At 36.0% G+C, this 22,689-nt stretch overlaps 1 protein-coding gene across 1 annotated transcript; it reads left to right on the top strand.

The window, feature by feature from the left end:
• Nucleotides 1-1,075: 1,075 nt before the first annotated feature.
• On the top strand, nucleotides 1,076-22,419 carry LOC119083557. Its single transcript, XM_037193275.1, has 17 exons — nucleotides 1,076-1,484; nucleotides 7,148-7,517; nucleotides 7,763-7,942; nucleotides 10,241-10,324; nucleotides 11,054-11,159; nucleotides 11,611-11,742; nucleotides 11,804-11,916; nucleotides 13,917-14,091; nucleotides 14,291-14,568; nucleotides 14,643-15,059; nucleotides 15,121-15,302; nucleotides 16,819-16,880; nucleotides 16,942-17,101; nucleotides 17,185-17,287; nucleotides 17,345-17,454; nucleotides 17,583-17,752; nucleotides 20,990-22,419. The coding sequence occupies exons 2-17, from the start codon at nucleotides 7,415-7,417 to the stop codon at nucleotides 21,198-21,200; spliced, it is 2,586 nt and encodes an 861-aa protein (XP_037049170.1). The 5' UTR covers nucleotides 1,076-1,484; nucleotides 7,148-7,414; the 3' UTR covers nucleotides 21,201-22,419.
• The last annotated feature ends 270 nt before the right edge of the window (nucleotides 22,420-22,689 follow it).

The raw sequence follows: 22,689 nt of genomic DNA, 5'->3' as shown, positions 1-22,689 counted from the left end.
ATGTATGCGAGGCTCACGTTTACACTGCTAAATGTATACCACCATATGTTCACCATTACGCATGTCAAAATAAAAGTCTATCGGTTTGAATATGTCTTTCAGTCGATAGGCTACGTTCCGTTTTTTGTTTGTTGCTTTCTTTAGACTCAATGTGCATTTTTTTTGCATTTTCACGCCGGATTGGCCCGAGGATTTTTTGTCCATGTGCATCATGGACGCATTCTTTAAACGGAGAAACATTTTTGTTAAGGCTGAAAATTTTTGATGCGTGAAATTATGTTCACCACAATTTATCTTTGATGCTTGAAAATAATGTTCATAGAAAAATTTAGTTTAGACGAGTTTTTTTTGAATTTGACGAGTGAAAATTTATTTTGGAACGGCTGAAGAAGAGGATTCAATATTTTGAAATTATAGTAATCCTGAGCGAAACCCCTACTCCACTATTTTCAATAGCTATTTGTTCGCTTCGTTCTAGCCGCAAACTTTTGCTCTTGGTGAAATTTCCTATTTTCTCTCCCCAACAACGCGTTTCATGCTTGCGCTTTGTGAAAGTCCGCATTTTTGTCCAAAGAAAATAAAATAAATATCGGATTTTGGTATTCAGCTATGATGATCATTTTCTCAACCAATATAGGTGAACTCGCCATTTTAGGGGAGAAATGATTATTTTCTCATCTAAAATGGCGCCTCTCAAAATGACAACAAAACGCCATTTTCACATCGCTTCATAGTGGACAAAATAAGGATTTTCGCATCGCTAGTATGGAAATAAATTTTTGCACAACGCAGGCGAGGAAGTAATCAATTTCTCCCCTCCGATGAAAGTTCAGAAGCCTCGAGCGAAATACAATTACCAATTATTCCCTCGTTGACAAAATACCCATTAAAATTTCTTAAAACAGTTGTCAGTTATTAACCAGAGGAATAATATTGTAATAACATTTTCGTCAATACAACTGTGCGGGTCTGAAATAATTGGCATATTCATTTGGTCTTGTATTGTAGTACTGAAAACAGGATCAAAACGAACTCGTTATACGCATGTCACATAACTCGCTCATATGTCTTGCAAAATGAAAAAGTAAAAAATCATAGAAAATCTTATTATTGAAATTAATAAGTGAAAATAAGTAAAATCGCGACAGTTTACCGAAAAATTGTAATCGATTTTTTTTACAAGAAAGTACAGAAGTGCGGCTGGAAAACCGAAAACCAATACGATTAAGGATACAAGTTGGTTTTGAACTTTTAATTTTCGATTAAAACATTTTGTCACGAAAAATGCAATTTGGGTGGCTAAAAAAATGAAATATTTAATTTAAAACTCATAAATTGCATCAAAAATTTTCGAAAAGTTAAACATTATGAAGTTTAAAAAAAGAAGTTTTGCATTTTGAATGACTGGTAATTACGAGTTTCCAGCACATCCCTGTTGGCACAATCTACAATGTTGTTTAGATATTTTATTAAATATGAACAAGGTGAGTAACAGAGCTTCAACTAATTATTCTAACCAGTTCCATCGAACACATGATATTATCTCATTGTAAAAATTTCGGTTTAATCTTTGCATTCTCCAGTATTTTTAAAGCTTTTGCCGCGTCCTAGTAATCCGACAACATCTTAATTTCATAACGCCTCTATATTTTTGACAGTTTTAATTTCGATAAGTAAATACAAATACCTCTAATACAGTATACCGATCAGCATTTACAGTTGGCACACCCTTGGCCTGTAAAAGTCACGCTTTACTTTTATTTTATTCTTCACGTGCCTTAGTTAAGCGAAAGGTGTTATAATATATCACTGTTATACATTCGCTTTATTAACGACAAAATTGTGCCAAATGAAATAGCTATACGGAAGGAGCATAGAAAGACTATTTATTTCAAACACTCGTCTACTGTTTGTTTGAGAACTCTTGAGAATTTAAACGTCTAATATGCCTCCAGATTACATACCAAATCCATTATTAGAAGAAAAAGTAAAAATTCAACCTTAAAATAAAGAAAGCAAAAATTATTAAAATATTTCGCAATTCAATAGCGGAAGTGAACTCTTTCTTGCCTGGTACTCGTTTATTTCATTTAAGAGGGAACGTACGAAAAATAATGAATTACGTCCTTGCTTGGAATTTTTTATTTTGCCATGTGAGGAACCACACATGACAAAATACAATGTTCCAAACAATTTTCGCAAGTTGTTGTACTCACCGGGTTTTTACATTTATGCCAGTGAAATAATGATTCATTTCCCAAGGGCTACTCAATAGAAGAATAATTTATTTTATCTACCTAGGTGAAATAATAGCAGTAAAAAAGTTCTATTATTTCGCCGTCGGTAGATAAAATAGCGTATTCACCTCTGTCTAAATGGTTATTTAGACACTTGGGGTTATAACATTCGCCTTCGGCTCATGCAATAACTCCCCAAGTGTCTAAATAAACATGTGGACAGAGGTGAATAATCTACTATTATCGCATACGCGGTGTGATTCCCCGAAAAAATTATTCACCTAGGATATATAAACAAACATTACACTTCTGTAAATTGTCAAAGTGTCATTCGCATATCTTGTTGTCTCGTTTTCGCTTATGCGATAAAAAAGAATATGCACGTATGACATATTTATTATCACATACGCGCGATGTTCGGATGTCAAAATTACTTAACTAGAAGTTTAATTGAAAAATTACACTTCAGGTCTATGTTGTTGTCTCGCTTTCGCTTATGTGATAAAATAGAGTACACACTTGTCACGAAGAAGTCGAGGCTTGCCGACTATATATTATGTGCTTCCTACTGTGGGACGAAAGAAAAAAAATAAACCCACGGGCCGAAAGTGACAGATATATAAGGCTACGCGGCGAGTAGGCAGTATATAATATATATTAACAATAAATGTGCTGCCCAACTAAATTAGGTTGCTTTACTACACAGCATATCGATCGATCAAAAGAAGATATTATAATTACTATCAATATGTTGAATTTAGAATTTTGGAATTATGCACATAACTCTAAAATGTTGACGACTTGGAAGTTATGTATGGAGCCGAAGGCGTGGTACATATGGCTATTTTTTCTGTTGAGAACAGATATATCGAGTCGAGATTAACAAATTTGCCCTAGAGGGATGACATCAGATAAAATTTCTTAGTTCGAAACACGTTGTACTACGGAAGGTATGCCGGTAATTTATTGCACACGGTGTCCTGTCAAACTCATCCCCGCCTCGGGTCGACAATTGACATCTTGTGCGATGAAATACCTTCATACCTAAATATATAACTATTTCGACGAACCAATGTCGGCTACTTTTTGCGAAAGTCTAGTACATTAAACTGGTGAAAGCCTGCATCAGGTCGTTTTTTAAGTAATGTATTCTCGTTGAAATCGTTTTACAAAAATCTTTTTGAAAAATTTAAGACGACCATATCGACCACAGATGTGTGAGCTTTCAATAAAGAGTAGATTTCTTTGTGAAGATTGTAGGTTCGTCTCTCAACCTGGCAACAATTTCAAATTACACCTTCACAATCGCTCTATATTCCTCATATGGACTTGCAATAATAATAATAATAAAAGCGTTCGAAATAAATATCATTTTGTCTGAACCCGTGGCTTTGGCGCTAGAGCTCTCGACTCATAATCGAGAGGTCCCGTGTTCAAATCCGCGGCTTGGCAAGATGATTTTTCTTTCATTTCTATGTAACACTTACTCATAGATGTTTTAATGTGTCCGTTGCCAATTTGTAACGTTAAAAATGTCATCGATGATATAATTCGATATTCATTTTCTGTATCATTGTGAATCACACCGGCACGAGATTCCTAGCAGCCTTCCTGTAGCGCCAACTATGTTTGGAAAATTTTAAATGACGATTTCAACTTAACAAAAAAAATGTTTTTTTCAAGTTGACTTTTCAAACAATGTACATGTCTGAATTGTCAAGATTTGTGTTTCACCCGCCTTCGTAAGTGTGTCTTAACCTGTTCTTTCAGAACCTTGAGAAAAATATCTATTTTTATTGAAAGCTAACACATTTGTCGTGATGGTTATTGTATATTTTTGAAAACGATTTCTTTAAAAGATATATGAAAAGCCCAAAAGCCCATTTAATTCGTCTTTTTAGAGAACATGCCCTCTTTTTATCTATTTCTTTTTTTTTTGTAAAAATTCTAAGAAAATCACTTTTTTGTGAAAACGTCATCTTTTGAAGAAGTCCTAATCGAGAAATATTCAGTGAATTCAGTGCATATTTTACAAAAGATTTTTGAATTCTTTACTTTGGTGTTGGTTTCATTACACAATAACTGCACAAAGTACATGTACACATGTAAAAATTCACTTTTGGACATCTTCTTGAATGTGAAAGTCTTTTTGTTCTCTTTTTCAATATTGAAAAATGGGTATCCTACCATATGTCATCCTATTTTTTATTTTAAATAGAAACATCCGTATGATCTGAAAGTATCTCACTTTATAGAATGCTAATAGATTTCCTAGATACTACGATTTTAGGTGCCAGTTCAGAGAATTATTAAATGTGCGGACGAGTTATATAAATTTTCTCTGACAGCACCTGGAATCGAAATTGTATTTTCAATTATTACAATTTGCAAGAGATCGTCTAGCCAAATCGAATTAACCTTTTGAAGTTTTTGAGAGCGACTTATCCACTACACCACCGCTTCGTTGTAGTGTTATACTTTATGCAAGATGCAACATAGTCAATTATTTAGACATCCTGACCTTTATTTAATATGCAAATCCAGTATCAAATTCTCAGTTTTCTTACAGCAATGACTTTGAACATCAAATTTAGGTCGCGTCATATGGTCAATTATAATTATGATTTTAAATTAGTTAGATTCGAAAACAACATTCTGTCACACTAACATTATTATTATTTAAAGTTCATTTCCATTAAAATGGTAACTTTATTGTTCAAATTAATTCGTAAGCTTTATAAACTTATAATGGATTGTCATTATTGCTGACTCCATGTTCTGGTGGTGGTGAACTTTTGCCATTGCCATTATAAAAAAATTCAACAATTCCAAGTTTCAGTGAATCTCAATTAAACGAATAGCTGCGATCAGGGCGGGATTAAGCTTTTCAGCGCCCTGGGCTGCTATAATTCTAGAGTTCCCACTCATCCTAAAAAGAGTAAAATAGGAATCATCCTCCCAAAGTCCTTCTAAAAACCGTAAAACTCCTAAAATGTGTCAAACTTTCGAAGTTTAAAAGAAACTTTAAAAGAAAACAGAAAAGCTATAACTGGGGCGAATTTGGCCGGGCTGTTGCGCCGGTGGTGGAAGGAATCAATGAAACTCCGATCTTTTTGGCTGAAATCAAGGCAATAACGAATTCATCCCAGTTCGAATACATATTCTTTGCGTTAAATTTACGCGGAAAAGAAATTGAAATTTCAACCTTCTTGAAGTGAAACGCTGAACATGGAGGAGAAAAAGACTTGACTTTCACTTTTCGTGTCACCGAGTAATTTGAATTTTTTACATTCGCTTTCACTTCGGGAGCGAAAGTATCAACTTTTTAAGTTGGTATAAAAAAAATAGTTTAAGGTGATGATTAGAGATGGTGACAAAAACCCTAGTGGATCTGATTATTTCGAAATGTTACCTCGACAAAAAAAAAAACTGATAAAAGGCTGGTGAAATCTGGTGTCGAAAAAGTGTAGAGTATAAAATGTTCCACGGTCAGCTTCAAAAAAATTTTATTCGACCTCTCGTGGACATGAAATGTGTTTAGTGGTTTTTGTAGAAACCCCTTAAATTATGTAAAATAACTAAAAATACTTTTTGAGAGAAAATAGAAATAGTCCACGTACGATAAGGCCGTTAAAATTCACAGCTTAAATAAATGACTTTGCTTCATAAAAAATGTTTGTTGGTTGTCGTGATTATCATGATTGGTCTCGCTGTAAAGCTTAGACCTCTCAACAGCAACTATATTTTTGTGATCAAACAAGTCACCAGTAGGGTCCAAACCTTTGAAGCTTCCCGTAGATCCCAAAAAAAACGAAAAATCGATCTAATTAAAAATTTTCTCATCGAAATATTAACTTGTTATGTTATTCTTACTCATGGTGCCGCTCTCTACACAAATCACTAAAAAGATTTGAAAATTTTGAAGCTCACTGTGGTTCGATTATTGAACTCCGAAAAATGAAGATGTTATGAATAATTAAAATGAAATAACTTTTGATTTACGCCTAAATATCATGAACAATTTGATATTAAAATAGTAACTTTATAAAATCCTCCTTTAGTAACGTCTCAAAACATTTTCTTCGTTCTTTTTTTGTAGGTTAGACTGCGTCAAGTCCTCCGCTACCGCTCCGGACATTACTTGCAAAATTAACCGTTTTCCGCTCTCAGTCGAATTGTCTTCTGTAACAAAAACATTGAAACCCGTAAAGCTCTTCGAATAATCATAACATTCCTCTAAAATACCCTCTCAAAATCCTAATTTTTAGAGGCGTTGGAAGTCGTGGCAACTCTGTAATTCTAATTCAGGGCCCAATTTTTTTTTTCCACAGTAACTTTTCAACTGTTAGTCACTTATAGCTTTGAAGAAAATCTTTATTCTTTATTGGGCAAGTTTTCATAATTTGTTGTGTAAACCTGAAGTTGTTTGTCAAAAGGAGGTTCATGCAATTAAGCCTTGTACTTCTCAAGCATGAGCAAATACTCAAATGATTCCAAATTTTCTTGAAATCAAAATTAAATTAATTATACGGAGAATTACGCTTACTTTATCTCGTCCTAAACTTTCTGCAGTGGCAACTAAATTTATGTATTCTTTAAGTGAAGAGAGTTATGCACTAACCGTCACGAAAAGACATTTCCCAAACCAAAAAAATTCAGTTCGTGCATATCTCAGTATAAGAGAAGAAAATTATTCGCGAGCGGAGTGAGCCCGACAAATCTGCAGTTTTACATGACAAAACTTCAGAGAATAAAGAAATTACACTAAAGTTTTTTGAAATTTGTACTTCAGAATCGTTTTGTCATTCTATTTTCTCAGCGCCCATGGGTAAATCCGGCCCTGTGCGATTCAAATTCAATTTACGTGTATAATGTTTAATAGATGACGACATTTTATCATATGGTTTCAGAAGGAACATCAATTTACCAATCATACCACACGGATAACACAAACGATTTGGTAATGGAAAACTTATAATGGAAATATAAGAACGTTATCTAAGCAAAAATATTGGCGTATATGGGAAATAAGTTTTTCAAATTGTCAGACGGTGACGAATAGCTCAGGATGTTTCCGGATTTATTGTTAAAATTAAAATTGTTAACGCAGTTAATTTGAAAATTGTCAATGAACTTTATTAATATATTTTTCTAAAAAATATATATAAGATAGAACCATGTGGTTTGTGAAATTTGTAATTTTGGTGTCGGTGCTGCTGTTTTATCTTCAGTCAATTGAAGCTCAACTCGCCTGGTCGCCTATACAAGTGGATTCTGAGAGTAAGTTAACAAACAAATTGCATCTATATTTTTCATTAATTTGATGGGTTTTTTGAAAAATTATTACATTCTAATTTTATACATCTGTACAATGAATTATAAAATATTAACACGTTATAGAGATGATTATTGCTAGAGTTGAACCCATAGTCAACCTTTAAAAAAAAAAGTTGACGTCATCATCAAACCTATGTTGCTTAAAATACAATAATTCTTTTTAATTCTTGCTTTTTTGTACTTTACAGGTAGCGTTGATCTATGGACTCGCAAAGCCAACGGTTGCCCATGTTCTTGGAGATCGTCAAGTTCCACAAATGTCGACGAAGACCAAGATTGTGCTTGTTGTGTTAAAGGAGGTTGTCAGTGTGGCGAGGAATCACCAGCTCGATGTGGACAGTGTGGTTTGGAACAGTTTTGTGTGAGCAGTAAGTTTCCTCTTCTTCCTTTTATATATGTTCACTGTTAAAAAATGCGCGAAAAGATGGATGTGATGAATCAAGTTCCTAACTAAACACTAAATGTGTGGAAAAGTGACGCTAGGTTGCATGGGACAGAAAAGAAGAAATTTATAAACAAATTGGGTTCTATAATGAAACGAGCCGTCAGAACAGTCGGAGCGTTTGCTGCGACTGAGCCCCGTAGGAACCCGTACATCTATTGCGCACGTGACCCTAGTGCGTCTGTCACCCTAGTTGAAGTCAAATTATTATGAAATGTGTGCATCTTACAAATTGCGCATAGCGCAATTACGAAGCCCCGTACGACGTTCCTTTCAAATGTAACACAAATTTCAAGTTGACATAAAATTTTAATTTATTGAGAGGCCTAAGGCCTAGTTACGGCCTTAGTCCAACGACCCAAATTTAATTTTTTTTCAACATCATTATATTCGGCCTTCGATTACCTTCCAAATGAAACAAAAATTAGGAAAATCGGATGAAATTTACTCGAGATATATGCAAAATACACTTAGGGCCGTGTAGCGGGCTTAGTCCAAGGACCCAAATTTAATTTTTTTTCCAACAACATTCTATTTGGTGTTCGATTACCTTTCAAATGAAACAAAATTTAGGAAAGTCGGATCAAATTTACTCGAATTATATGCAAAACACACTTAGGGCCGTGGAGAGGCCTTAGTCCAAGGACCCAAATTTTAAATTTTTTTTCAACAACATTCTATTCGATGTTCAATTACCTTTTAAATGAAACAAAAATTAGGAAAAACGGATGAAATTTACTCGAGTTATATGCAAAATACACTTAGGGCCGAGTAGCGGCCTTAGTCGAAGGACCCAAATTTAATTTTTTTTAACAACATTCTATTCCTCGTTCGATTACTTTTCAAATGAAACAAAAATTAGGAAAATCGGATCAAATTTAATCGAGTTATATGCAAAATACACTTAGGGCCGAGGAGCGGCCTCAGTCCAAGGACCTAATTTTCAAACATTTTTCTCACCACATTCTATTCGGTATTCAATTACCTTTCATATAAGACAAAAATTAGCAAGATTGGATGAGATTTACTCGATTTATATGCAAAATACACTTAGGGCCGAGGAGCGGCCTCAGTCCAAGGACCCAAATTTAAAACGTTCTTCGCCACATTATATTCGGGCTTCGATTACCTTTCAAATGAAACAAAAATCACGAAAAAAGGATGAAATTTACTCGAGTTATATGCAAAATACACTTAGGGCCGAGTAGCCTTTCACTTCTAGGGCCCTAACTCACGGGCCATTCACCCGATTTTAATAAACTTTTTTTTCCTGGATCGGTATCAACATTACCTATCTTTTGCCGTTTCATTTACATTTCCAACGTTTTTTTGCCGTAAATATCCCCAAAAGACCTTAAAGCACTTAGGCGGCCCTAAGTCACGAAGGGCCGACCTAAATATGCCCATTTTCGAACTCAGCCTCACTATTTTGACTATCTTTCAGGGAATTTTTTTTTTTGAAATCGGATTTGATTTACTCAAGATATCGACGTGACGGACAGACGGACAGACGGACAGAAGGACAGACGGAAAGACAAAATTTTTATTGCGGATTCGTCATCTATGAACATAGGCAAACACTTTGCCCTTACCGTCTGCTTCGAATTCCATCAATTACACACGGCATCGTAATCCTATAAGCCCCTTTGTACTTCGTACGGGGCTAAAAAGCAACTGGTGAAACTAAATCGAAAGATTATCTTTTACCAAGAATTTCTTTTTTAGCGTGTGAGAGGTTTCCAGAAAGAGCCGAAGGCGAGTTCTGGAATAGACATGTTAAAAGAGACTTTTAGTCTGTGGTACGAATAATATTTTTGGTCTTAAGTATGGAAAAAATGTTTGTGGAAAAGTACCATCAAGTCTATGCCAATTGACAATGCTCAGATAATCTTTCCAACAAACCCTTAATTGTAGTAAGACTTTGCAAATATTGACTCTTCAATTTCCTCAAATTTCGAATAGTTTGCTAGGTCTTGACCAAACCTCCGTTTAGACTAATCTGAGCAATATGCTGCTTATCAAGACATTTCTAAGAGACAACGAGAAAGAAAAAACACCAATTTCCAACCAAAAGGAATTTCGAATTTCCTTTTCTAACTTCTTTCCCATTTCCGTGGAAAGCTTGCGAAATTTTTAGAATCTGAAACGGAGAGCCCTAACTGAACAGCTATGTCATCATCATTGAAAAAACTGACATTTTATTAATGGACGATCCTTGTTACAGTGTGCAACATTACATTGGACTCAAGAGCGCTACAAAATAGTTCGGGATTTGCATTCGGACAAATTAAATCACCAGCATTACAAGGTACACTAGATTTACATTACAGTGTAAGATAAAGAAGAACCTTTTCAACGTTGTTTGTTCCACATGAGACGTCCCAGCTTAACATTGTTAACGGCGAGTAATTTCAGCTCAGGTAAATCTAATTGGCCTCGAGTGCAGCGTAAAAATGAGAAAACGTTGAATTTCGATTGATTTTCATTCATAAATTTTTGACATTGTCCACGAGGCCAGTTAACATTATTTGATCTTCGCTCTTCGTTAACCACGACAGAGTAAAGTTAACCAGGCACAGGAGCGCTGATTTGACTAGGTACCTGAATAATCTAGTAGCCTAGCCCTATATTTTTTGCGAAATTTAACTGAACTTATATGAGTATGTTAGACTCGAGTAGGCCCCTTATTTAAATTCTGTTTTTTTACTGTTCTTGGTACATCATGACGTGGAAAATATTAGATTTTAATGAAGTAATTGTAATGCATCTCAAGCCAAGTTAACGACAATGTTCCTCAACGATAAGTGTCACAATAGAGCAGTTAATTTAAGTTTCACTGGCAATATTTGTTGAATGGGCCTCACTATTAAAAAATATAAATCGGCGCCCCCCTGACATACATGCGTATGTGAACCTTTATAAATGTGTATTTATATCGTATGTGGTATGAATAACATAAATTGAGTTGAAATGGTTCGTTCTTTATTATTTCTCACTCTGAAGGAAAGTCATAACAGAAAATAAACTTCCTTTGTAGGGCCAACAGTGTGTAAATATATTTTGAGACCTGCGCCCGGCCAACGTGTAGAATTGCAGGTATATCGACTTGTATCAGCCGGACGCTTTAATGATAAAATTAAGAGGTAAGTATTTGAGTAGACTCACTGCTTATGGGTCTCGGGTTCGATTCCCGATGGTGATCAAGCTCAAATGGATTTTCCATAGATGATAAGTTTTTGCTATAGTAACATCTTATGACTCTAACAAAGTCACATAAAACGAAAATCTCATTCGACACCACATTGCAGTCTCAAGTGCGACAAAATACCTTCCTACTCCTAGGCCCATTGGCGATTGCATTCTTTACCTGCTCTATCATGGCATCGGGGAATCTGGCACACGCGATCATAGTATGCGCCCTTTTACTACATGTAACGAAAAGTCATGACTGTGCCAGATTCGCCCTTTAGAGGTGCATCTGGCACACCATCAATTTATATGGTGTGCCAGATTACCCCACGCCTCTATCATATTGTATCTTATGTATGAGAAGTAGCTGAAAGGTGGATTTCAAAGAATGTTCCATAATTTTAGATGTGAAGGTGGGTCACTTCGTTTTGGAGAAACTGACGAATATGTTGGGGCCGAATTATGTGCAGCCAATGAGCGATTTTCACCTCCAGCAGTTTTATTTTCAGATGAAGGAGCTACAACACTAGTATTTAAGTAAATGAATTTTTATGTCATTCAAACGAATAATTTTATCGCCCATGTCATTAATCATTAGCATCACCGAACAAACAGTTCGTTCGCAGTTTCTGGCTTACTTCAGTTTCACGGCGCTAAGCAATTCATTGGTTGGATTTCACCCGCGTGGTGGTACCAGAGTTACGTCTACAGGTGAGGTCTACAGAGAACAATTTCGACTGAGTTAAGTCACTTCGGGGCAGTGTCGAAATGAGAGAATTTACTTGTAAAATACATACTCGGACTTTGAATTTCAATTTTTAGCCCCGTACGAAGTACTGGGGGCTTATAAGATTAATATGCCGTTTGTAACACGTCGAATTGGAAGCAGACAGTAAGGGCAAAGCATTTGGTTATGTTCATAGATGACGAATCCGCAATAAAAAAAATGTCCGTCCGTCCGTCTGTGACCCCTATAACTTGAGTAAAACGTGTCCGATCTTTAAAAAATTTTTTCCCTGATTGGTATGGACAAAAGTAAGGTCAAGTTCGAAAATGGGCATGGTAGGGCCGGCCCTTCCAGGGCTAGGGCCCTATAGGTGTTTTTCAGTCTTTTGACGATATCTACAGAAATCCGCACGCAGTAGCTGCTTGTGATATATCAAATGAAAGGTATTGACGAGTAGAACAAAGTTGCTGAACATTGTTTTTGGGTAGGATGCAACGTGGGCTTGCTGGGAGGGCTCAAAGGGCGTTACTCGGCCCTAAGTGATTCACTATAAATTATCTCATGACATATGACAGATGGAATATTGGTTTCTTCGGCAAAGTCTTAGAGTTCTGAGAGTAGAAAACGGCTGTATCCATGAAAATGTCGAAAAGTTGGACATTGGTGTTTCAATTAGGTTTTTAGAATTATCTCATGACATATGAGAGATGGAATATTGGTTTCTTCGGCAAAGTTTTAGAGTTTTGAGAGTAGAAGACGGCTGTATTCATGAAAATGTCGAAAAGTTGGACATTGGTGTTTCAATTAGGTTTTTAGAATTATCTCATGACATATGACAGATGGAATATTGGTTTCTTCGGCAAAGTCTTAGAGTTTTGAGAGTAGAAGACGGCCGTATTCATGAAAATGTCGAAAAGTTGGACCTTGGTGTTTCAATCAGGTGTTTAGAATTATCTCATGACATATGACAGATGGAATATTGGTTTCTTCGGCAAAGTCTTAGAGTTTTGAGAGTAGAAGACGGCTGTATTCATGAAAATGTCGAAAAGTTGGACATTGGTGTTTCAATCAGGTTTTTAGAATTATCTCATGACATATGACAGATGGAATATCGGTTTCTTCGGCAAAGTCTTAGAGTTTTGAGAGTAGAAGACGGCTGTATTCATGAAAATGTCGAAAAGTTGGACATTGGTGTTTCAATCAGGTTTTTAGAATTATCTCATGACATATGACAGATGGAATATTGGTTTCTTCGGCAAAGTCTTAGAGTTTTGATAGTAGAAGACGGCTGTATTCATGAAAATGTCGAAAAGTTGGACATTGGTGTTTCAATCAGGTTTTTAGAATTATCTCATGACATATGACAGATGGAATATTGGTTTCTTCGGCAAAGTCTTAGAGTTTTGACAGTAGAAGACGGCTGCATTCATGAAAAATTCGGAAATTTTGAATTGTTTGTTTCAATTATGTTTTTGGGGTTATCTCTGAACCTACAGGAGTTATATTGCTACTTTTTGTTTCGTTTGTCAGATTATTCAATACCGAAAGAAAGTTGATAAAAAAAGTTGCAAATACGGGTTCCTAAAATTACATCGTAAACTTTTGTTTTACTTGAGAAGTACTTCGTACGGGCTTTTGTAATTGCGCTATGCGCAATTTTAAAGATGAACACTTTCAAAAATGGGCAATAATGTCAAGTACGCAATAGGTTACAGAAGCATTTTGGTAACGGACGAATATGGGTTACGGGCTTATTAGGGCTACGGACGTATTATGGTTACGGACGAAATAGGATTACGGGTCGTACGGGGCTAAGTCGCAACAAACGCTCCGACTTTTCTGATGCCTTGTTTTCATCTTTTTCATTCATAAATTTTCGACAATACTCGAGGGTTAAATCCAGTTAAATTTAATTGACTCCGTTAACATTGTACATACAGATTTAAGATCAACCAAATAATAATAAAAAAAAACTCCAATACAGAGTGCGACTGGTCGTATCATGATTATGCCTGTCAAACAAAGGAATCGTGTGCTATAGCCAGTCCCGGTTTTCCTGGAATATATCCTCCCAATGTTATCTGCCGTTATCTGTTGGCCACATCATCGATACATACACGAGTAAAAATAACTTTCACGTCGCTGCTTTTACCGGAAGAGTAATCTATTTTTCTCTTTATGCATAATAAGGCTAGATTTCCACTTAACAAAAAAATACTCTGTGTGAGAGACAAAATTGAATTTTTCAATTTTTCTTTTTGGTTAATTCACGTCTCTTTCACGGAGTATTTTTTGTTGATTGGAAAGCATACTTAATTAACAACTCCGTGCCCAAATTGAGTTAACAATTTTTTACAGGCACTGTGACTCCCACTATATAGCTTTGTATGAAGGCATAGTGCCTTATGACAAAAAATTGGCTACGATATGTGGGACTCAGAAACCCGATCCGCTGATTTTTAAAGGACCCAACTTGCTTCTCGAATTTAATGCTGGTTATCAGGTGCCTCCGTTCGCTTACAATGGATTTTCCGCCAATTTAGAATTTATTGAAGGTCCACCTACAACGATCCAACCGCCATCAACATTACCACCACCCATAATTATTGAATCTGGACAGCCGCCGTCAGATATTGGTAAGATTTTTTTTTTCTTTCTTTAAATTATGCCGCTAGGCAACTTTGACTCAAACGAAATGCGTAAATAACAGTGGAATGGACACCGAAATTTTCTCCGTGCGACAAGGTCATAATTGAAGCTAATGGCCGTTCCGGTCATTTTGATACACGAGGAAGACCATTTTCTACAAACTGTCGGTTGATATTCAAAGGCAAACCAACCGATGTTGTACACATTTCATTGTTTAACTACCGACTAAAGTCTCAAGCATGCCGTTCCGTTATCGAAATCGTTGATGGATCGTTGGAGACGCACAAAAAGTCAATGCATAAAATGTGTTCGCCCACGATTCGGCATGCAAGGGATGCTGATGGGAATTTTTTGCCACCACAAACGTTTATATCGTCTGGGTCGCAAATTATGGTCGCACTGCGTAGACCGAATTCGGGTGCTAACGAGCCCAACAATAATGATGAGTTCATCGATGGTGCATACATGTTCCATGATGGTAAGCATGCCCAGTACCAGTTTTCTGTCGACAGTTTCCAAATAATTCTGTTATTGTAAAGAACAACAGAGCGGCACTCTACAGCCCACTTCACTTTGCAACACGGATCACTATGGATTAAGTAGTCCAATAATCGGAAATGTTCTTGGACCTGGAACTGAACACTTGTATTGGAATATTGAGGGATCGCTGTCCTGCGCTCATCATTTTATTCCTGCTGCCAATCAAAGTGTCATTGTAACTGTGAGTATATTTATATGCTTTCATTTTCTTTTTGCGAACACTAGACCAAATCCCAACAAAAATCTCTTCGAGAAAAGTGTGACGCAGTCTTTGAAGTACAATTTCTAAAATTAATGATATCGCAAAAAAAATTTGACTGGAAACAACCAAAATTTTACCAAAAAAATCTGCGTCGCATGTGGCAGATAAATTTTCTTGCTGGTCTGTTCCTGAACATTTGCCACTTTGCGACGCAGATTTTTTTGGTAAAATTTTGGTTGTTTCCAGTCAAATTTTTTTTGGTAAAAATTATTTGGCAGATGATGAGAAAAACTAAGCCAGCTTGTTTGAACTGGGTGTAAAATTTAATTTTTGCGTAACGAAGCTGAAAGCGTCAACTCTAGCGATATCATTAATTTTAGAAATTGTACTTCAAAGACTGCGTCACACTTTTCTCGAAGAGATTTTTGTTAGGATATCAGTCGTTTTAGAAGTTTCAGAACACTGCTTTTTATAACAGTTTATAACAGAAATTCGGAAATTTGGCGAAATTTGAAAATTTGACGAAATTCGAAAATTTGACGAAAATCGAAAATTTGACGAAAATCAAAAATTTGACGAAAATCAAAAATTTGACGAAATTCGAAAATTTGACGAAAATCAAAAATTCGCAAACGTTGGCTTTATAAAGATATTATTGAGAGACAAAATCACATTTTCGTGCCATTCGCTGTCGAAACGCTGGGACCAATTTGCAAGGATGGTCTTAAGTTTATTAATGAAATTGCAAAGCGAATTGAAGACGTAACTGGTGAGAGTCGCGCGAAAGAATTCTTACTACAAAGAATAAGTATCGCAATTCAACGTCGCAATGCAGCATCTGTTATGGGAACATTCCCCGATGGAAAAGCGTTGGATGAAATTTTTAATTTGTAATTCGTTAATTTTCTTACGTGAATAAAATGTATGGGACACAAAATTTGACGAAATTCGAAAATTTGACGAAATTCGAAAATTTGACGAAATTTGACGAAAATCGAAAATTTGACAAAATTCGAAAATTTGACGAAGAAAGTAATTCTCTATCTGCCACCATTCAAGAAATATCTCTAAAACCCCAATTGACCCACCCATTTCCAACTTTCGACATTTTTCGCAAATGCCCTTCTTTTCTACTCGTAAAACTCTGAGACTTTGCCGAAGAAAGTAACTCTCTATCTGCCACCATTCAAGAAATACCTCTAAAAACATAATTGACCCACCCATTTCCAACTTTCGACATTTTTCACATATGCCCCTCTGTTCTACTCGTAAAACTCTGAGACTTTGCCGAAGAAAGTAATTCTCTATCTCTCATAACCCAAAAAAATATTAGTCCTTTCATCCTACGCTCGAGTAGCTCAAAATTTGGTTAATTATTTTTTTGTTCGAATCGTGTTACGAATACCTTTCGTTTTCTTTTTGCGAACACTAGATCAAATCTTTGTAACCAACATCATTTCTATCATCATCACTTGATCAAATCTTTACTTCGCAGATTGACTCATTGGATCGCTTGGGTAATGAGCCACATTGTGAGACGGTTTGCGGTGATGCTGGGTTCGATGAAGAATTAAAATTTCTTGTTGCGGCTTTTTTACGAGAATATTATGTTTTTCAGATGTCAATGCCTTACAAATACACTTCCTATTGAAGAAATCGATCACTTAGCAATGTACTCCGAAAATGGACGCATGGTTAATTGTTTATGCGGATCATTTCGATCAGAATGGCTTCCAGTGTCTTTGCGAAGTTGGAGTCCAGTAAAATTAATATATTCGGTCAGTAATTGCATAAATTCTGAAATTTAAAACAATTACATGTGCAGCTAGAGATAGAATAAACTTTCCATTTCCTCATATAGGTGGCGCACTATTCGTGGAGCTCGAAAGGATTCACATTCAGGTCTTCTTATAGCTTTAATACCGACGCGATTTGCGGTCGTAAAACATTTACAACACATTCAGGTTTGTTGATTGAGTGACGGTTTAAATTCTCATTTATTGAAAATATCCGTCTACCAGGTGAACTGACATCCAACAACTTTCCCACAGCTTTTTCATTGAATTCCTTCTACCATCAACAATGTACATGGATCCTGGATTCGAAAGTAGAACGTCAATTATTTGTTGAGGTAAGGCAGGAGTGTTCACGTTGACCCTTACTGTATTGGTCTAGATTTGACGTCGTAGCAGCATTTATCTTTCATATAACATCAAACGTTGCTAATTTCAACCACACGTTTTTACTGTTAATAAATAGATATCGACAGAGCAGAGTCGCTCTTGCAGTGCATGGAACATTTCACTGCATGAATATTCACCATCCGAAGATGATCCCTTACATGCAGGTGTTTTGTTACATTTGTTTTGTCCCAGAGATCGTAAAAAGCAATACAACATGCCGTGGAAGCTTAGCACCGTTGTAATTAGGTAAGACAAAGAGAGCGTGGATAAATTATTGACGTCACCTTGAGCTCGTAGGTAGGGATCGTTCATAAGCTAGTGCCTTGGCACACAAGCTTGAATTACTTACCACGCGCCATTTATTTGATATCGATGTGACGTAAGCTGACAATTTTTTTTTTGGATCAAATCAAATCGACATTGTGCGATTAGTCCTTACTTCGCTATTCGCACTTTTCTAATAAACTGAAAAGCTTCGTATGATGTAGTTAATGAAGCTAATATTGACTTGATATTATGTTTTGATGTAATCACCCTCTTCTACAAATATTTTGTCGAGGGAGTATCACTCTCTTCTTCAAATACTTTGTAGTAGCATCACTCTACTCTACAAACACTTTGTAAAAGGAAGCATCATTCTACCCTACTAAGACTTTATAATACTAAGAATACCGCTAATCTACTAACCTAACACTTTGTAAAAGGTAGCATAATTCTCTTCTACAAACACTTTGAAAAAGGAAGCAACCCTCTACTCTACAAACACTTTGTGAAAGCAATGGGTAAAAGGAAGCATCACTCTATTCCACAAGCGATGTGTAAGGCATTACTGTTTTCTTCACAGTGTTTGTACAAGGGAGTGATGCTTCCGTTTACAAAATGTTTGTAGTAGAGGACGATCCAACTTTTGACATTTGTCACTTATGTCCCTTAGTTCTACTCGTAAAACTCTGAGACTTTGCCGAAGAAAGTAATTCACTATCTGCCACCATTCAAGAAATACCTCTAAAACCCTAATTGACCCACCCATTTCCAACTTTTGACATTTTTCACATATGCCACGATGTTACACCCGTAAATATCTGAGACTTTGCCGAACAAAGTGACTCTCTATCTCTCATAACCCAAACCCCTTTCATCCTACGCTCGAGTAGCTCAAAATTTGGTCACTCTGACTACTCTAACTCAACCGGATCTGCACCGATATTTATAACTATTTTTTTGTTCGCTTCGTGTGGCGAATACCTTCCATTTGATGGGTCACATGCCTCTGTAGGTTTCAGTACAGCTTAGCGACAGCCGAAAATGCGTTCCCGACCCTCAAAAACCACACTCAGAAGCCACTTTGAGGCCAATAAAACAAAATTCGGTTTTTTCCTGGGGTGATGGCGTATCACATTTTCATTTTTATGAACACCCTGATGTTCCTGCAAAATTTCATGGAGATCGGCTGACTAGTTTCCGAGATCGACCGTCGATAGGTAGACAGATAGAAACATCATGTCCGGAGCGATAGCGAAGGACTTGACGCAGTCTAACTTCCAAAAAAAGAACGAAGAAATTTTTTTGAGACGCGGCAACTATATATAGGCGAGAATTTAAGTTTCTTTCCTTTGGCCTGTATCACCACAAATCCAATTTTATCTTATTCGCGCTTCAAATACGAGCAAAACGAGCTATCACTCGACTATGTAACTTTAAAATTGCCGGAGATACATCGTTTTGAAGTTGGTCATTTTGATAGAAAACCAAATTAACGTTTTCCAAACAATCAAAATCTTTCAACTTACTCTGTATGTTTCTATCTATCTGTCTATCTGTATATCTGTCTATCTATCGACGGTCGATCTCGGAAACTAGTCAGCCAATCTCCATGAAATTTTGCAGGAACCTCAGGGTGGGCATACAAATGAAAATGTGATACGCCATTACCCCAGGAAAAACCAGAATTTTGTTTTATTGGCCTCGAAGTGGTTTCTGAGTGTGGTTTTCGAGGGTCGGGAACGCGTTTTCGGCTGTAGCTTAGCTGCATTGAAACCTACAGAGGCGTGCGACCCATCAAATCAAAGGTATTCGTAACACGATTCGATCAAAAAAATAATTTAAAAAATCGGGGCAGATTCGTTTGAGCTAGAGTGATTAGAGTGACCAAATTTTGAGCTACTCGAGCGTAGGATGAAAGGACTAATATTTTTTTGGGTTATGAGATAGAGAATTACTTTCTTCGGCAAAGTCTCAGAGTTTTACGAGTAGAACAGAGGGGCATATGTGAAAAATGTCGAAAGTTGGAAATGGGTGGGCCAATTATGTTTTTAGAGGTATTTCTTGAATGGTGGCAGATAGCGAGTTACTTTCTTCGGCAAAGTCTCAGAGTTTTACGAGTAGAACAGAGGGGCATATGTGAAAAATGTCGAAAGTTGGAAATGGGTGGGTCAGTTGGGGTTTTGGAGATATTTCTTGAATGGTGGCAAATAGAGAATTACTTTCGTCAAATTTTCGATTTTCGTCAAATTTTCTGAATTTCGTCAGATTTTGGAATTTCGTCAAATTTTCGATTTTCGTAAAATTTTCAAATTTCGTCAAATTTTCGAATTTCGTCAAATTTCATCAAATTTTCGAATTTCGTCAAATTTCGTCGAATTTCGTCGAATTTCGTCGAATTTCGCCAAATTTCGTCAAATTTTCGAATTTCGTCAAATTTTCGAGTTTCGTCAAATTTTCGAATTTCGTCAAATTTCGTCAAATTTTCGAGTTTTGTCAAAGAGTTTCGTCAAATTTTCGAGTTTCGTCAAATTTTCGAATTTTCGTCAAATTTTTTAATTAAAACTGTAAACTGTTATAAAAAGCAGTGTTGACTAAACTTCTAAAACGACTGATATCCCAACAAAAATCTCTTCGAGAAAAATGTGACGCAGTCTTTGAAATACAATTTCTAAAATGAATGATATCGCTAGAGTTGACGCTTTCAGCTTCGTTACGCAAAAATTAAATTTTACACCCAATTAGTTCAAACAAGCTGGCTTAGGTTTTCTCATCATCTGCCAAATAATTTTTACAAAAAAAAAATTAGACTGGAAACAACCAAAATTTTACCAAAAAAATCTGCGTCGCATGTGGCAGATAAATTTTCTTGCTGGTCTGTTCCTGAACATCTGCCACTTTGCGACGCAGATTTTTTTGGTAAAATTTTGGTTGTTTCCAGTCTAATTTTTTTTTTGGTAAAAATTATTTGGCAGATGACGAGAAAACCTGAGAAACAAGTGGCCTTACTTGTTTTATTAGCAAAACACAAAAGCTACTAGATAATTCAGGTCCCTAGTGAAATCAAGCGATCCTGCCTGGTTTATTTTACTCTGCCGTGAAATCACCAATTGTGAAACACAGATACATTTCCCTGAGAGCCGTTATATATATCAGCGTCAATAAACTAAGGCAGGAATTCAGCTAATCTAATATTTTTCTTCTATATTTTATGTATAACAGAGCTCAAGCAATGACACGAACAGCACCAGTTTATACGATCAAATGGACGTCGCAGGTAGTTCGGTCCAACAATCGTTTGGGTCCACCAACTCCAGCTCCGAATGCTGTGTCAAGTGCTCAAATGTCTATTAAAAGTAGTAGTTGTTTCTACCTTACTTTTTGTGTAAGAATCATAGTTTTAGTGTTATTCGTCACAAATCGAAATTCATAATTTTATTTTGTTGAAGTTAATCAGGAATTTATCTTGAACGAATGGTGGCTGAGATGTGATAGAAAGTATGAGTTTTGTGGAATATAAGGCGTAAATTTTTAATATATTGAAATAGTTTTGTAATCTAGCTAAAATTTGGTGTATATGCGGACGCTGTGAGTGATTGGGACTGAATAAATGTAGAAAATATTGTTCCTTGTTTATAAATATTTAAAACGATTATATTTATTGAAATGGACTACATAGCTACTAGATACCAATTCAAATAATAATTTTTCTGCGAATATTGGAAGAAAATAGGAAGCAGAGCTTCCGTACAACTCATTGACATAAGTGAAATGATTGATATTAACATTTTACACAGAACGATTCCACTGGGAATGTTGTTCTATTAATTTATATGCACATTTTGCACAGAAAAGCGCAAGATTTAAAGTGAATGTATTTTAACTTGAGTGTGGTAGGCATACCAGTCCTCGGACACTCGACATTCCCCAAAGCTGGGACACTTTGACATAACGTAAATTAATTACATTAATAGCACGAAAGTATTATAGTTGATAATTTACAGTTTTCGTCATCGATTGCCTCACCAACGAGACATAACCGCATCAACATTTATATGGAAACCGATCTCTATAAGAAAAAAGTTATCGTCCGAGGACTAGTGCGCCTACCCTATAATTCTATTTTGCCGCATTTTAGAGAAAGAAGCATCATAATAATCCCGGTCAATAAATTTAATCACGAATAACATTGATCACAATCGACTGTGGACTGCAACAATGAAGAGTACATGTCGCTTCATTCGATCTTAGGGTGTGTGGTTTCGCAGATTTGTTTTTCCTTCTTTGTTTACATTGTTTACTGTGACATTACATAACAATGTGATGGACATCTAGTGTGTAATAAAATTTAGGTGATATTTCGAAACACGTACATTAATCACACAGTTTGATAGCAATATGCAAATTTGACAGATGTACAATGACAAAGCTATCTAAATCAGCAGTCAATCATAACATAATTATCCGGAACGCTATAGAACATTACCACATCAGTTGCAAAGCAGCCTCATTATGTCATATTATGTTATACATGTACGAGTGGAATACAAACAATAGTTCATTGCCTACTTGCTTCCAAATTTTTATTTTGGCTAACGGGAAGTGTACAGTCCAATTTATATAAAAATTTGGAAGCAGATAGGTAATATATATTATCTGTCTAGAACGATAATCTCGAGTTATCCCTCTAGGGAGTTTTTGTTTATCTCGATATATCTGTTCTCGACAGATAAAATATGATATGCACCTATTGCCAGACTGTTATTTTGAAGTGTAGGCATTATGGCCCACGCCTTCGGCTAGATCAATAATGTCCTACACGTCAAAATACCAATCTTGGCAACAGGTGCATAATATATATTATCTGCGGGTGCGAGAGCCCACTTTACCTCCTTAAAAACAGAAAGGTAATGTCAACATGA

This window comes from Bradysia coprophila, unplaced genomic scaffold, assembly GCF_014529535.1.
Source record: "Bradysia coprophila strain Holo2 unplaced genomic scaffold, BU_Bcop_v1 contig_70, whole genome shotgun sequence".
In the NCBI taxonomy this organism is placed as follows: Eukaryota; Metazoa; Arthropoda; class Insecta; order Diptera; family Sciaridae; genus Bradysia; species Bradysia coprophila.
Note: the sequence above shows the minus strand (reverse complement) of the source record. Positions and strands in the feature narration are given on the sequence as shown.

What these genes read in the sequence shown, in the direction of transcription:
- LOC119083557 (XM_037193275.1), top strand. Translation starts at nt 7,415, where the DNA reads ATGTGGTTTGTGAAATTTGTAATTTTGGTGTCGGTGCTGCTGTTTTAT. An exon ending in TATACAAGTGGATTCTGAGA is followed by an intron (nt 7,518 to 7,762) that starts GTAAGTTAACAA and finishes TGTACTTTACAG; the next exon opens with GTAGCGTTGATCTATGGACT. An exon ending in ATCAAAGTGTCATTGTAACT is followed by an intron (nt 15,303 to 16,818) that starts GTGAGTATATTT and finishes TTTACTTCGCAG; the next exon opens with ATTGACTCATTGGATCGCTT.